Source organism: Manacus candei, unplaced genomic scaffold (assembly GCF_025592945.1).
Source record: "Manacus candei isolate 608988 ecotype Guabito, Panama unplaced genomic scaffold, ASM2559294v1 h1tg000050l, whole genome shotgun sequence".
NCBI lineage: Eukaryota > Metazoa > Chordata > Aves > Passeriformes > Pipridae > Manacus > Manacus candei.
In genome coordinates, this window is record NW_026138098.1 from 12,189,097 (window position 1) to 12,204,012 (window position 14,916).

The 14,916-nt window shown below is 41.1% G+C and overlaps 1 protein-coding gene across 1 annotated transcript in view; it reads right to left on the minus strand.

The window, feature by feature from the left end:
• The window catches only part of SORCS3 (sortilin related VPS10 domain containing receptor 3), a 285,430-nt gene that overhangs the window by 138,442 nt on the left and 132,072 nt on the right, over positions 1–14,916 (minus strand). Inside the window, exon 3 of the mRNA XM_051800035.1 lies at positions 14,442–14,541. Within this exon, the coding sequence (XP_051655995.1) occupies positions 14,442–14,541 (100 nt within the window). The remainder of the gene's footprint in view (positions 1–14,441; positions 14,542–14,916) is intronic.

The following is a 14,916-nucleotide window of genomic DNA, read 5'->3' on the forward strand; positions in this document are numbered from 1 at the left end:
CCTGTAGATATACTGATCTCTGCAATAATCAGGGGAAAAGGAAAGCAATCTCTGTTTTCTGGTCACCAAGCATATTAGTCAGACAGGAAAAAATGGGATGTGGCAGTGATAAAAATCTGCTCTAGAGAGAAATCCCGTGTATTTACATACATGCAAAGCAACTCACTCCATTAATTAGTGATCAGCAGCTGTGACAAGAGGGACATCTGCTCTCTGGAAAGCCAAACAAGACATCCATGAAGAGGGCAACAAACAGCTTTCACGTAATTACTTACTTTGTGACCCAAAAGGAAAACGTTCATTGCAACCCCTTGTGTTACAGAGTAGCCTAGATTTGGGGCTCCTTCTTCCTTCATATGGTTCAAAAACTTCCTTAATGTTCAGGATAACCTGTGGGCATCAGCCAAGCAGTAAAGGTGCACTGAGCTTTCATGAAAGATAAATTGTCCGGACCTACTCCATTTCAACTTCTTGTAACTTTGCTTCTTATTGCCCAAAATTTAACATTAATGGCAAATTTAATTAATGAATATAGCACCAGATCACCAACTCTCAGAACCATAGCACTGTAATCTTAAAGGATGAAGTGCACTGTGCTCACTTTATAAGGGTTTATGAAGCATGTGTTATAAAAGTACCTCAACCATAAGGCTTTTATATCTTGGCACTCACTTCAATACAATCCCATAAAATCCAAGCAATCTTTAAGTGTTAAAGGTGACTTTCACTACTGTATTTATTATTGGATAATGAAAAATGACTCAGACACCCATAGAAACTGAGCAATGATATAAGAGCTTCCTGAGAATTTTGCACTGGGTCTGTATTATATGTACCATGACCAAAGAACCAAATAGCTCTCTCAAGACTTTTCAGACACTTCATGCTAACCTCTCTCCAGAACTTCCTTCCCATCAGGACTTCTTTGTAATTACAAACCAATCTGTACAATCCCATTGCTTGTCACTAAACTTCACAGATGTCAACAGTTGTTTCTGTAAGCATTCAACTCCTGTGAAAGACTTCTTCCATAGACTCCTCCAGCTGTGCTGGAGACTGACAGCTCTCTAGTCCACTAAACTGGTTTGAGAAGACAGTGTGGATCTGTGGCACCAACGTCAGGGGGACCCCATCTGTGGGTTCCCCACCTTTGCAGCACTAAGAGAGAATGATCAGAGCACATCATGCAGTTCAGATTACATACAACTCCTATATCTCTGTAGAATGTTTTGCCTTTTGTAGAGGGTACATGAAAGAAGAGAACCACAAACAGGAAGAAACTAACAAGCTATAAAATGAAAACTTTTTTTTAACCCAAAACAGCAGGGTCTACTGGTGAAACTTCAAAACAAAAATGGGCACCACCTTGCCATCTCTGAGGAGATGCACATCAGCCCACCATGCTTGTTTACAGGGAATAATGCTGGTTAAGCTTTTGTTGACCTCTATTGTCTCTCATATCCAATCATATCCAGATACTAATTACAATTAATTGTTCCGATTTGTACAAAATTACAAGAGGCTCTTGGCACTGCAGCCACACCTGCCATAAATTGCCATACCAAAACAAAACACTTCATAGAATTCCAGGCTCGCAAACCCCATTCCCCATTGAGAGATCACTTCATTTAATCACCACCTCCAGCAGCTGCATGAGAGCACAGATGCACCTTGCAGGATGCCCTGAGGATCAGGAGCGAATCAGGGCTAAATTGGATATAAAGCAAAAGCTTTTCAAGGAAAACCACTCTGCAATCCTTACTGGCTGGTGGGAAATGAAAATACATCATGGCTATAAAACTGGGAAAAGAACACAGATACTCTAAAGCTGCCATCCTAACCTGCTCGCGATGCCAAATCCCAGGCTGGATCCAGTTTGCATGCCAACATACTAGAGGCAACAAAGCAGAACATCTTATATTTGTTTTGCTGCTAAGCAGGTCAGAACAACATATCTCCCCTCTTTCTCTTGTCTTTTTGGCACTGGACACATGTACTTTTCACTTTTAATTACAGGGCACAGCAAGCATTTGCTTGTTGAATTTCAGGTGCCAGTGGGGATGGAAGCCATCCAAAAAGCATGTGTTTGACCTGGCAAAGAGTGACTGATTGGCAACAGCCACATGCTTGGTTGTAAAACCTTTCATTGTCACAGCAAAGCAGCATTTACCCAAGGTTACTCCAGCCCATTATACTCTTGTTAGTGTTGCACATTCTCCAACTCCCCACAGATCATCAGAGCAAAGTCCTCTGCCACAGTAATCCCACCTTCCTAAGGTGCCATGTGCTGTTCAGCTATTTTGCCAAGGGCTTTTCTGTGTCACAGCATGTTCGTGCACAGTCCTCCTCCAGGAGATGCCAAATGGGTTACAACCATCACAATTTATGGCTGGTTTTCATATATCCAGTTTGACCAGCAATTCTATGACTGGGCCCAGAAGTAGGAGCCTCAGCTGGTGACCTTAGGCACCAACCAGTGCTTTCACACAAATTTAAAGCTTCTGATCTGTATTATTATATTTTTCTGGAGTCTGGTATTTCTACATAGCATAGTTCTGCATGATGCCTTTTTAGTCTTCTTTATTCTACACAGGAAACCCCTCGCTGTTACTACATCTGATGCATTGTTTTGGGGCCACCATCTTTTTTTTAGTGGCAAGGAAGAGCTCTGGTCCCAAACTGTGCTCACAGAAAGAGAAAAGCAGCATTCGCTGCTATAATTATACGTTATTTGAGTAAATGCATGGTTGTGCTGTTCTCCATAGAACTACAAAGTAATTTTCACCATTATGGTAACTTACCGTGTAAGCAGAAATAGTTACAGAAAATAATGTTATCAGTAAGGAGAGGCTGTGTGTACCACAGCTGCTGGAACTGAGAACACCATTTATATAAAAACACTCTTCTGATTATAGGTCTCACTTGGGAGAACACTTTACATGTGGGTATAAGTTTACTCACAGTAGTTGTCCCATTACAGAAAACAAAAAGATGTGCATGGATAGTTACTCATGGGATAAACTTTTTCAGCCTGTATACAGCAGTCTATTTCATTTGAGGACAGTAGAGTGTTTCATGGCTCTATAGAAAAATAAAAATTGTGTTATGTGTTTCTCTTGAGGCCATTAAACCTGAATACAATTTTAAATGCATCATTGCTTCTCCTTTGCTTACACACTTTATTTTCCTGCTTTTTAGTCAGATTGCAGAGTGTACATAGACAACAGTCAGCTTTATCACTGTTCACATCCAGATGCTTATGATCTATCTCAATTTACTTACCTGGCATCTATTACTCGTGTCTCTCACTGTCCCTAATGTAATTCTCTTCCTAACATCCCCCCACTGGAGGAAGTTAAGATGATAGGAGAAGGTCTATCCATTTTCTGCATGCAAGGCTGAGGCCCCCAAAAATTAAAGTTACAAAACATGATGGCATTTCAGTGCTCTGCATGGTAGCACTCAGCTCTAAGCTGTCCAGCAAGCTCTGCATGCTAAGTCAGGTGCCAGAAATTCCAATATCGGAAGATATTCAGGACCTAGGAATGGGATTCACAACTACCAGCTTACTGGCTTTGACATTTCCTATTACTTTTAATAATTATCTCCCAATGACACAGTCCTTGCAGGTTTATGGTGGTAGTCTTGTCTGCAATTACACACTGAGAAGGTGAGTGACTGTCCCAGCAGCTGTGAACTACAGCTGCTACATCCTATTCCAACAGGCTCACTGACACCTCGCAGTCTTGGGAAAATCATGTCTTTTCCTTTCTGTGTTCTTCCATGTGTGTACATGAGCCCTGGCCACTGCAGTGTCCCAAAGAACTAGCGTAAGAGGAAACAGAATTGGAAGAGAGAACAAAAAGGTTTTATCTGCAACATAACACTGACATTTTGTTTTAACAATCCATTGGCAAAAGTCAGAAAATTGCCAAGCTTACTCCATCTTTCCACCCATATCTGGATCCTGAGCACTACCTTCCTTGCCTCTACTCCTTTCCCACTCACATCTCTGAGTACAGCTGCTTCATGAGTTTTGTTGCTTTCTTGTAGTCATTTTTAGTGATCATGTTGGTCTGCCATGGGATAATTCCAAGGGAGGCAAAAGATGTCAGATAAGTTTTCTTGTCATAAAAAGGACAACCTCATTTGTTGCAACAGATAATTATAATATTGTACGGCCTGTTGGAACAGGCAGCACCAATCTCTCCTCAGAGACATAAGGACTGGTCTAAGTGTTGATTCCCCAGATTTATAAGAAAACTACAGCCTGAGTTTTCCCTAACTGCATCTGAGCACCACTTAGAAAATCCTTATCAGTTCTTTTGTAGTCCAGCAACATCTGTCTGGATACAATGAATAAAAGCATTTTAGGATGGATAGGGTCAAGGGCAATGAACTCCAACTAATGCAAAAAGAAGCCTCAAGCACTCCAAGACATGCTGAAATACCTGTCTAAGATCTAGCCCAGCCAAGGTCTATTCTGAAGAAAAATTGATTCTAACACATTTACAGAAGGGTTTCCAGGTTTGACAGTGCTGCTTGGGATAAAATATTTTACACAGAATTGATCACACTAGAGCTGACATTAGAGTTACTGCATTTATACTATAAGAGGTAGATGTACATATACGGCAGAAATCAAGACTGTGGCCAGCATGTGCTGAAATTCTATATTCTTCACCTTGTAAAAAAAATGAAATAAAAAGATATTTTGCAATTATTATTGTGTTTGAGGTCTGGGGTTGGTGGGGGTGGGGGATAATTTTCCTTTAAGAGGAATGTCTTGGTGAACCAGGTCTTACCACTAAAGATCAAGGTCAGAGAATTATATGGTCTTCAAAAGGACCCACCTGCCCCTTTTCCAAGAGCTGCTCTCCACCCATTCTATTATTTTTCCTCCTTTTTAATAACAGGACATTGACTCACCATTATTGATTGATTATCCTGCTGTCTATCCTGATGTCCCTCCTCGTTAATTCAAAACTACCTCATTTTTCATACTTCATAAATTAACATATTAGTGGAGTGCAGCAGTAAGTGAGACAGTCATGTTTCACAGAGAAGTAAGGAGGATGGAGAAAGGAAAAAGGTCTCATAAAACTGCCCTACATTGGGACCTGCAGCTGTGTCCACCCTGCTGACAGTCTGGGTGGTAAATACAGGCAGCCCTGTATTTAAGGCAGTGCATCTTGACAGGCTCTCTTTTCCCTCTAAACAAGGTAGGGCACTCATGAAGCTCACACAGGTCCACTCTGCCCATTTCATAAAAGCAATGGCCATGCTTCGTGACAAAATTGCAGCTTTATTTTAGTTGATATTATAACTTCTGATCTGTCTGATCTGGTTAAATTAGAGCAAACTACCTCTGTTTTTCTGACAGCCAGCTCTGAGAAGTCTACATCTGAACCTCTTCAGTCTTGCCCCATCTCTTCTCTTTACAATCCCATAACATCCCTAAGGCTCCCTAGGGCCCTGACTCCAGCAGCAAAAGGTGAAGCAGGCAGAGGGTACAACAGGAGAGATGTACTGAATTTTAGGAAGCCAGACAAAACAGCCCTGACACAGATGTATACCACTATCCTAGCAGGTTCATCACTCTTACCTGGTAACTGTCCTTTTACTCCAAAAATTGTTTGCAAATATTATGAAAACAAAGTGACATATTGTCTTGGGTTTCTCCCATCTTTCCATCTCACAATTTGGATCTCCAGTCATTCTAGTAGACAATGAAGTGTTGTGAGACCCTCCTCCACCAATTTTAGGGTTTGTTTTTTGCTTTTTTTAGGACAATAGGCTTGGGAATTGTATCTTTGAAGTGGTAGCTACCTACATTTACCATCCACAAACAACACCAAACAAACATTGCTCACCCACTCAGTTCTTACAACAAAGCAACCTCAGGGAAGTGTGCATGCTAAATAAGTCAAAGGATTTGAAGTCTGCTTTGCCTTTTCCTAAGATCTGTGCCTGTTTTCATTCAAGTGGCCAATTTTCTTTTTTCCAAAACCACAGACAGAATCTAAGCAGGGATTTCAGGACCACAGTTCCAGTCCTTGACAGATAAATGATGTAGCAAGTGTCTGAGTCTTTTTTTCCTTATTTTACTTATACATCTGGTGTCTACATGCTTACTTTTATCAACTAAACTTGTAAGTTCTGGGAAGACTAAAATGACATTTTTTTAAGAAAACATTTTTCATGAAGCCAACTTTGATGGCCCTCTTTTTTTTTCCCCTGCATTAGGTTTCCATTCCCTTTACATACTTACCTCAGTAATAACAAAACATACATTAAACGAGTTCAGAAACCTATGAAAAATGCAAATAAATACTCTTGGAGTATATAAGCACAAAGATACAAAATGCAGATACATTAAGTACACAAAGACAACCCTAATTCTGGAGTTTTGTAATATATGAACTTTTTTCCTTCATGAACACTGAAATGATGACTTTTAATGTAGATGGTTTTAAGATGGCTATCTGTTTCTGTTTATACCTATCTCTCTTCTAATTCTCTCCCCTTCACCCCCATTAAACAATGCCATATGGAAGCATTTTGTTAATTATCTCAATTGCATTTATTTTTAGAAACAGTTGATGAGCAGTGGGCGAGGTTCAGTGGGTCTGGAGTTTTTTTCTGTGTTTCTTTTTTAATGCATCTGCTTCTTCAGAGAATTAACTAAAAAAAACCACCATAAATCTCCATTTTTCACATTCATGCATACCAGGGGACAGCCTTCCTTGGAGTGGAAGAATCCTATAAGAAAGGGGAAAACTTCCATTGGGGATTTCTCATAAGCTTGGGTCCCAATTCTGTGTTGTCTGTGCTGACAAAAGGTCATATCCCAGACCACAGATCTTACACGACCTCTGTTTATCTCTATGATTTATGTTAAGTCAGAAGTAGTAAAATTAAAACCTGCAAGCAAACAGATAGTAGTTTGTTCTTTCTTGAGGGACAGGAGCCTATAGGTCAGGTTGCAGTGGGGCATCTGGCATGCCAGACCCCATAGTCTCCGACTGCAAGAGGGCAAAGGACTCTCTCACAGGAGCCTCTTGACTACAAAGATTCACAAGGAGGCACAACCCCAAAATACAGAAATAATAATAATTTAAAAACCACAAAAGACACAACAGAAAAAAAAAAAGGACGAACACAAAAAAACCACAAATTTGGGCATACTGACAAATATCCTATATTTAAGAGTATTCTAATAACACTCATATTATGCCTTTACATGTCAATGTTTTCCATTCATTGATCTTGAACCATGTTAGAAAGTCAGCTGGCATCAGGAAACTATATTTCTTACGTAGGAAAGGTCAGAGAAACCTACTCTGAAAACATGACTTTTCTGAATTCAGAAGAGACAACAGAAAACCCTTCAAAAGAAGAAATTCCTAAAGTCCCCTTCTCCAAGTATAAGAACATATCTGTAACTCAGGAGATTTCTTTCACACAGTTGCAGGTCACAGTTCTGTGAACATTTACAAAAATGATCTCTTTTCACAGGTGCCAAATTCAAGCTGAATTAGTTGGACAAATAGCGAGAATCCCATACACAAGAGCTCACAAGACTACACCTTGTAGACAAAACATGTCATGTCACATATCCTCTCACTCTTCCATGGGTATTGCGGGTGATCTTGAGAAAATCATCTTTGCAACACCAGTAAGTGAAGAAAAATATTACTTCTTCATTCACATTTTACTCCTCTATTTAAATTGTCAGTTCTGGAGACTGACAGTGACTGTCCCTTGAAGTGTATTTACGAGATGGAACACACTGTGATGTTACCCAGATCACAGTCACATTTGTACTATCCACTGGTATAACCACAGCAAGCAAATCTGAGCTCCACTAACCCAGGAACTGTGTTTCATAGCTACAGCCTTTCCTATCTGCCCCCATCGACTCCAGACTGGGTGGCATGGATTTTGGAGTGCTAAGAAGCACAGGAACACCATATGCAGCTCAACAGGTCCAGAGAAGGGCTTCACATAGAGACCCATTTGCAGCTCAGGTAATTTAGTCCTTGTTAATGGCAGCTGCAAAACCAAGAGCTATTTAGTGACTGTATTCCCTTAGACTGAAGGGAAAGATTAGGGATAAAAGACTGTAGAAACAACTAGTTCCATCACTCCCCCCTGTGGCTCCAACTCAGCCCCATTGCCTTTGAGTTATAAATACATTCTCTGAGATCACATCAGCAAGTGCCAGTTTGCAGCAAATACTGTTTATCACAGTGTCAGCACAATGAGGAAAAAGGGTCCAAAGAAACCTTCCATCTGCCAAATGGCTTTAGGATACTCCAGAGCTCAGTTTCTCATCAATAGCTTGAGATGCAATCTTAGGAAAAAGCGGCAGATGACTAATGGGAGCTGTTGCTAAGGATGGCAGCTCAGTTCTGGTTGGATTAGCAAGCATCAGGTACGTGCTAGAATATCTGCCTCATCAACCTATCACACATTTGATGAGTAAGGAAAAAAAATGCTGTGGAATTCCCTTTGGGATCTCACGAACTAAGAAAAGAAGGCAAAACCAAAATTAGTTTGAACCATGGTTATGCCTTGAGGCTCCAATCACAGCTCAGGAATTCCTTTTGGAGATACATGAGGCCAGGACAGTGTTTGCTCTCAGTTACTCTTCAAGTGAGCAAGAAGAAATAAAGAGGAGCTCAAAGCGGCTTATACTCATTTTGTGATCTGCAACTTCTGTAAGAGGTGGTGTCACTCCCAGTGTTTTAGCTGGTCACCAGTCAGGTCGACGCAATCCTCTGCAGTTTCAATATTACAGTTACAATTACCTTCTTTCTTCATTAACCTGAACAGCAATGCAGCATTGCTCTCTGCTCATAAACAGCTCATAAACAGCTGCAGCACTTCACCCCCAAAAGCTGTACAGAAACAAACAAATCTAATCATATTTATCTTCCGGAGCTCCTGACTCTCCAAATACCTTTAAACATTTCTCCTTCTGACAGGCCAAGTTCAGAGGCAGAATGAGGTATGAGAGGTGTGGCACGACTTTGGCTTTTATAGCTTCAGTGATTTGTACTGCCCCTCCATTTTGATTCTATGACAACTAAGAAACTAGTCTGCAAAACCATTTTCTCAGAGCTCTTTAAGTGAGCACTACAACCTTATTTCTGATTTATGCTGTTTGCAACTACTGTTCAAATCACTTATCTAGAAGTTCTATCTATAAATAAACCCTCCAACACTTCAGTTCTGGTATAAGCAAAAAATGGGGGGAGTCCTCATTTCATTCACTGCCCCTGGGTGGTGTTTCTGTTCAGTCAGCCAGCATAAAAGACTAAAAAACTCTTAATTCTTCAAGTTATCACTTGCAACAGTGTTTGTAACAGCTCAGGAGAAAAGCTAAAGAAAACTGCATCCAAATGAATTGCAAAGCAAATCCACGAAGGAAGGTATTTCTAGGACATCAGAACTGTTGCCTCAGCTCTTAACTGCAATCAGGACCTCCCATTTATCCACATCTCATCTCAGCAATACTATATACAGGAAAGTGGGGTTTGGGTTGATTTTGTCAGACTTGTCATTCTCCCCCTTTTTCCTCTCTTTCTTTTAAATGCTTTTTAACTCCATTCACTAAACCTCCACAGTATTCCCAAGGGCAGACATAAAAGTTTTGTAGTGAAAATGGGTTTTCAACTAAACAACATCTTCACCAAGAATAAGCACTATTCACAGAATATTTCATGGAAAAAAGTAATACATAAAATCTATGGTTTAAGATCAATTCCTTGAGATTCAAAAATGCACCTCAGTGCCTGAAGAAGTAGTGCTTCGGATATATGGGACTTTGGTTCTCATCTTTCTACACCCTTTGGAAGGACTTTACATCCCTCCATGAGACATCAATTTTAAAATGAATCCTGTTATTGGCAACCAAGAAGAAAGCAAATATTCTCAGGACAAGGCATCTTACCCAACAGACCAACTCATGACAAAAAATAGGGAATCACAGTACTGTGGCTCCAAACAGTGTCATTTTGAAATGCAGGGAGTTAGGTAAAGAACCACAATCTTAATTATTTGCGGAAATTATTCCATTTTCTAACAGAATTTTTCCAACAACCATAAAAAAAAAAAAAAGAGAGAGAGAGAGAATTGGGATATAAAGAAAACAGAAATTTAAAAAGCCAAAAGAAATGTTCTTATTAAAATAGAAGAGATTTTTTCCCTTAGTAACAAACAATTCTCATTCCCAGGTTGCTGTGAAAATCTGCCTCTAGTAAAATGTAACTAATGCCCAAAATATAGCATTAAATTAAAGGTCAGCAGGGAAACAAGATCTCTGCCCAGCAGAGAGTAAGTAATCTTTTGTCATATCCCCAAAGACAGACAAAAGGCTACAGGGTACAAAAGCCAAAGCTATGTGTTTTGCAAGTCTCAGCTTTTCAGAGCACTCAACCATCTGCCCTAAAATCCCATTCATCTGTAAGGAAGGGGTGCTGCAAACAAATATTTAAGTTTCTCCTTTCTGAAGTTCACTACAGAATTGCAACCCCTTTGGCAACTGGACAAAGTAGGTGTTTCTCACGTGGTCTCTCTCTCAGGCAAACAACTGGGTGAGTAGATGCACTGAAGGGGAAGATGTGCCCTGGAATACGCTCTGCCTATTAGAGCATCTTCATGGTGTTGGAAGTGTCAACATGGAGGGACCTGGCTTCTCACCAGGGCTCAAAATGGTAACTCAAGAAAGCCACAGTCCCCAGGACTTCAGCTGTCTGACTGACCTGATCCAAACACAAGTCCCTACTGTGCAAGTGAAAGAAGCAACAGCCCAAGCATCTGCAGGAGAGTAGATAAAAGTCAGAGGCAGAGTCAAATTCCAGCAGCAGAGCCTGTCCACACACTTGCAAAGCACTGTGAAACCCTGAACTTGTTAGTTCTTAGGGGAAGGGTATTAGCAGTACAACAGCTCCATAGGAAGGTGTAGTAATCCTGGTTCACGGCAGGGAATGTTTTGTCTACAATGCAGCCAAAGTCTCCAGATTCACAGTGGATTGCAGAATGCTTAGCAGTTTCCTTACTTCAGCACCCGGTGTGCTCTCATTCAAATAATGGGTGATCTGAGATCACCAAACTTGCCTGATCACTAGCAATGATACCTGAGAAGCAAGAGGAATCGTGGCTGGCAAGAAGTATTCTCAGCAACTTCCTTTGGTATCTGCATATTGTTATATTGATTTAATTAGAACTGCAAATGTCAAATTACACAATGGCAAAGTACCTTTTCCAAACACCTTCTGTGGTTTCTAGGAAATGGACAGCCCCTATCTCAGCTCCAAGACCAGCCCTCAGCAGGTTGAGGTAGCAGCTGGGAGTAGGCACTCTGGGACCCAGCTCTGCTGCTGCCCCTGCACCATGTGAATACAGAGCCAAAGCCACCTCATCTCAGTCTTTGCTACACAGCTCTGTGCGTTGGTTATCTTTGTGCATGAGGAGAGTTGATATCACCCAGCTGCAACATGTAAAACCCTGGAACAGCCATAGCCTAAATCTGACCTCCAAGTGGCAAGCACTGGCAGAGCCAAGAGGTACCCAGAGAGAAGCAAAGCTGCTCTGGATTTATCACTGTCATAGTCATAGAGGTTGTGTTTCTTCACCTCTTCCCCTCTCAGCTGCCTCTTTCGCTTTCAGGCACAAAGACATAATCAGTGATTTCGCCGACTGATAAACATTAGCAAGTGATGTGTTTCCCTGAGGAGCAAAGGACAGGACTGAGAGACCAGCTGCTGTCAAGCTGCTCCAGCATTTTCCAGTCTGCTGTGTCAGGAAAGACATTTCAATACTTGGCAAGACTCCAAACACAGACAGAGGTAATACTCAACACCCAGATGAGGATCTCCAGTTAGGGCTGGGAGATACATTCTGAACACACTGTGAAGGTGCTAGAGCACTGGAACAGGTTGTCAATCAATTAGGAATGAATGTATGGAAAGCTTTTCTCCTCCTCCAAGTAACCCCTAATCCTCTAAACACTAATGAGTAGACAGGCCTATCAACATGTGCAAACTCAGAAGCTGAGAGGCATGCAGGGTCCAGTCAGCACCTGGGAGTGAATGCCTCAGGGGAAAATATCTTGCCTGGAAAGGATCTGCATGGTTCACGGTGGGCACACCAGCCCTGTGCACGTGTTACTATTGATATCTCCCTCCCCACTTATTGCCACAAACAAAGACCTTTTCTGCAGCTCACAAGAGATCACTGCACCATGTTCAACGAGGCAGCACTTCTGGTGCTGGAGGTGATACACAAGGGACTTGGACTTTTTCTACGGGAATGCAACTGATTCACCTACTGCTTTGTGATTTGCTGTTGGTTGTTCTCAGGAGCTCAGCAAAACCATTCTGCTTACTCCCCAAGCCAGTGGAACAATATTCATCCAGAGAAATGGAGAAGACTGCAATCCAAGTGCATTTTTTGCAGTGCATAGTCTCAAGAACCTGTTAGGGGGCTGGGTGGACAATAAACCCAAAACTGAATATGACAAATTCCAGGTGCTCCAATCCAGTGACACCTTTTTCAGGCATTTTTCAAATGTTGCATGAATGTTTGGAATTGCTTTGGTGGTTGACAAAGCAGAGTTCAGACAGATCAGCTGCCTAAGCATGCACAGTAACATTGTTTATATTTTTTGCAGAGATAGAAAAATAGAAAGAAATTGTTCCCACAGCAGCCAGCACTGAAGATGGTCTCCAATGGGTTTTCCCTACAGCTTGTAGGGAATTTCATAAGATTTTTCAGAAAGGATGAGAAGGGGAAAGACAGACAGATGGGTCCAGAAATCATTTTCTTAAAGCAGAAGACCAAAATATTTCTTTAAAATTGTCATCTCAAATAAGAAATCAGCAGGTAAAGATAGGTCTCCATGCCACTATATGATGCAATGTAGGTGTTTTTAATTAAAAAAAAAAAAAAAAAAAAAAAAAAAAAAAAAAAAAAAAAAAAAGGAGAGGAAAGACTGTTAATCTGTAAAGCTCGGTAGCTTGAGAAATTGCCAGAAGATAATAATAGATCCTCATACTCCAATTTCTGAGGGAGTCTTTACACCAGTGACGTAAGATTTGTAACCGAGCATATTGCCTCTGTTTTTGGGTGGGCAGAGTTGCTTTGGAAACAGAATGAAGAGGAATTAACTCTTCAGTTCTCACCATATTGGATATGGGAGGGTTATGAGGGCCAGGAAAGCACATTAAAAAACATCTTAATCTATCTTGTTCATGAAAAAAAAAAAACCAAAACAAAAAAACCCAAAAACAAATTAAAAACAAACAAATGAACAAAAAACAACAAACCAAACAAAAAAAAAAAAAAAAAAAAAAAAAAGAAGCCAAGGTAGTTGTCACAATAATTCAGCTTCTGCTTCAGGAAAAATATAAGCTGAGCCCTGGCCACTGCATTCTTCCTCTTCCCTGTACATCCAAATACGCATAATAATCAGAGCAATGTCTGATACACTGAAACAAACGTCAATCCTGGAACCTCTGTAGACTGACCAGTGATGGAAACCACAACAGTAGTAATAAGAACAGCACAAGTAGGAAGTTACTAGTTTGGAAAACCTATTGATGGAGACAGAGTATGGGCAGTTTGGAAGTGATCACGCTGAATAGGTTGCACCCTATTTAAAAGCAACTTCACCCTCAGCAATTAGCTTCGTGCTGCAGCCCTCCCACGCTGATTTCTGTGGGCAGCTGAAAGCGCCTTTGTCCCACTCCCTCCCCTGAATCAACACAGGCAATAATTTTAAACCAAAAGGCACTGAGGAGTAACTCCTGGGCTGTGCTCTGTGAGCCAGCTGCAGCCCTAATTGCATCATGTGGGAAGCGTGAGCAGGGGGTTTGAAAGCTGTAACCTCATCTTCTCTCCTACACATTCAAATCAAATTGTAGGTCTCCCACCCACTCCCAGGCATATTCTGCTTTCAGCCCCCCTGCATGATGCAACCAGTGAAAATGCCATTTTCATCTTTATCTCCGAATTCTAGCTAGGGAAAGCATAAGGGGAAAAAGAGTCAAATGCAGAAATAAACGCCTCTTACTCAGTATTTCTAATAATAAGGAGACAGAAGGCAGGGAGAGGTATATTAGCCAAAGCCAGTGTAAGCAAGAATCCCAGAAACATTTGTGTGAATTCAGCTTCTTTAAAGGTGAACAGTCAGAAGCAAACAAAAGCAATCTTTTCATTTCTCTAACAGGTTCAGCCGGGAATTAAATGCTCCATCCTCACCACAAGTAAAACAGGATCAGTTCTACTGGATTCTGTGAAATTGTACTAGTGCAACCTAGGCGGTAAATTCAAGCTCTTGCAAATTACCACCAGATTTCACTTTAGGATCATAATTCCTCTCAGAATGCTGTGATTTTGTTTCTATAGCTACCAGCTCGATGGCTCTCCCTTACCTTTCTCTTGTTAGTGGGACTGACATATAGGTAGCTCAGCACAGTCTTCAGGCCTACTTTGTCATTTAGCTTTTCATAGGTAGTGCCATAGTCTGTTGACCTGGAGAAAAGAGGAGACAAAAAGAGTTTATGTGGTTATTAGAGCTCTGGGGAAAGGAATGACTGTGTGAACAGATGCTCAAAGTCACAGCTTGAGCATTATTATGCTTAAAACCCAAGATTTTGTGTTTCATTCAGGGTGGCTAGCAGAAAAGAGAGGAAAACTTGAGTCCTTTGGGGCAGGGTCTGTCTCTGTATCAACTGATCCTAACCACCTGAGCAGCTGTGGTGCACCCAGGAAGGTGGGCTTTGGGGGAAGGCTCTGCTCTCATTTGCCGGTGTGGGACTGCAAATGGTATCTAAATGAGAGGACTCTGATATCAACAGCATCCTTAGCACAAATTCTCTTTTCAGATAAATCCAACATAAGAATCCA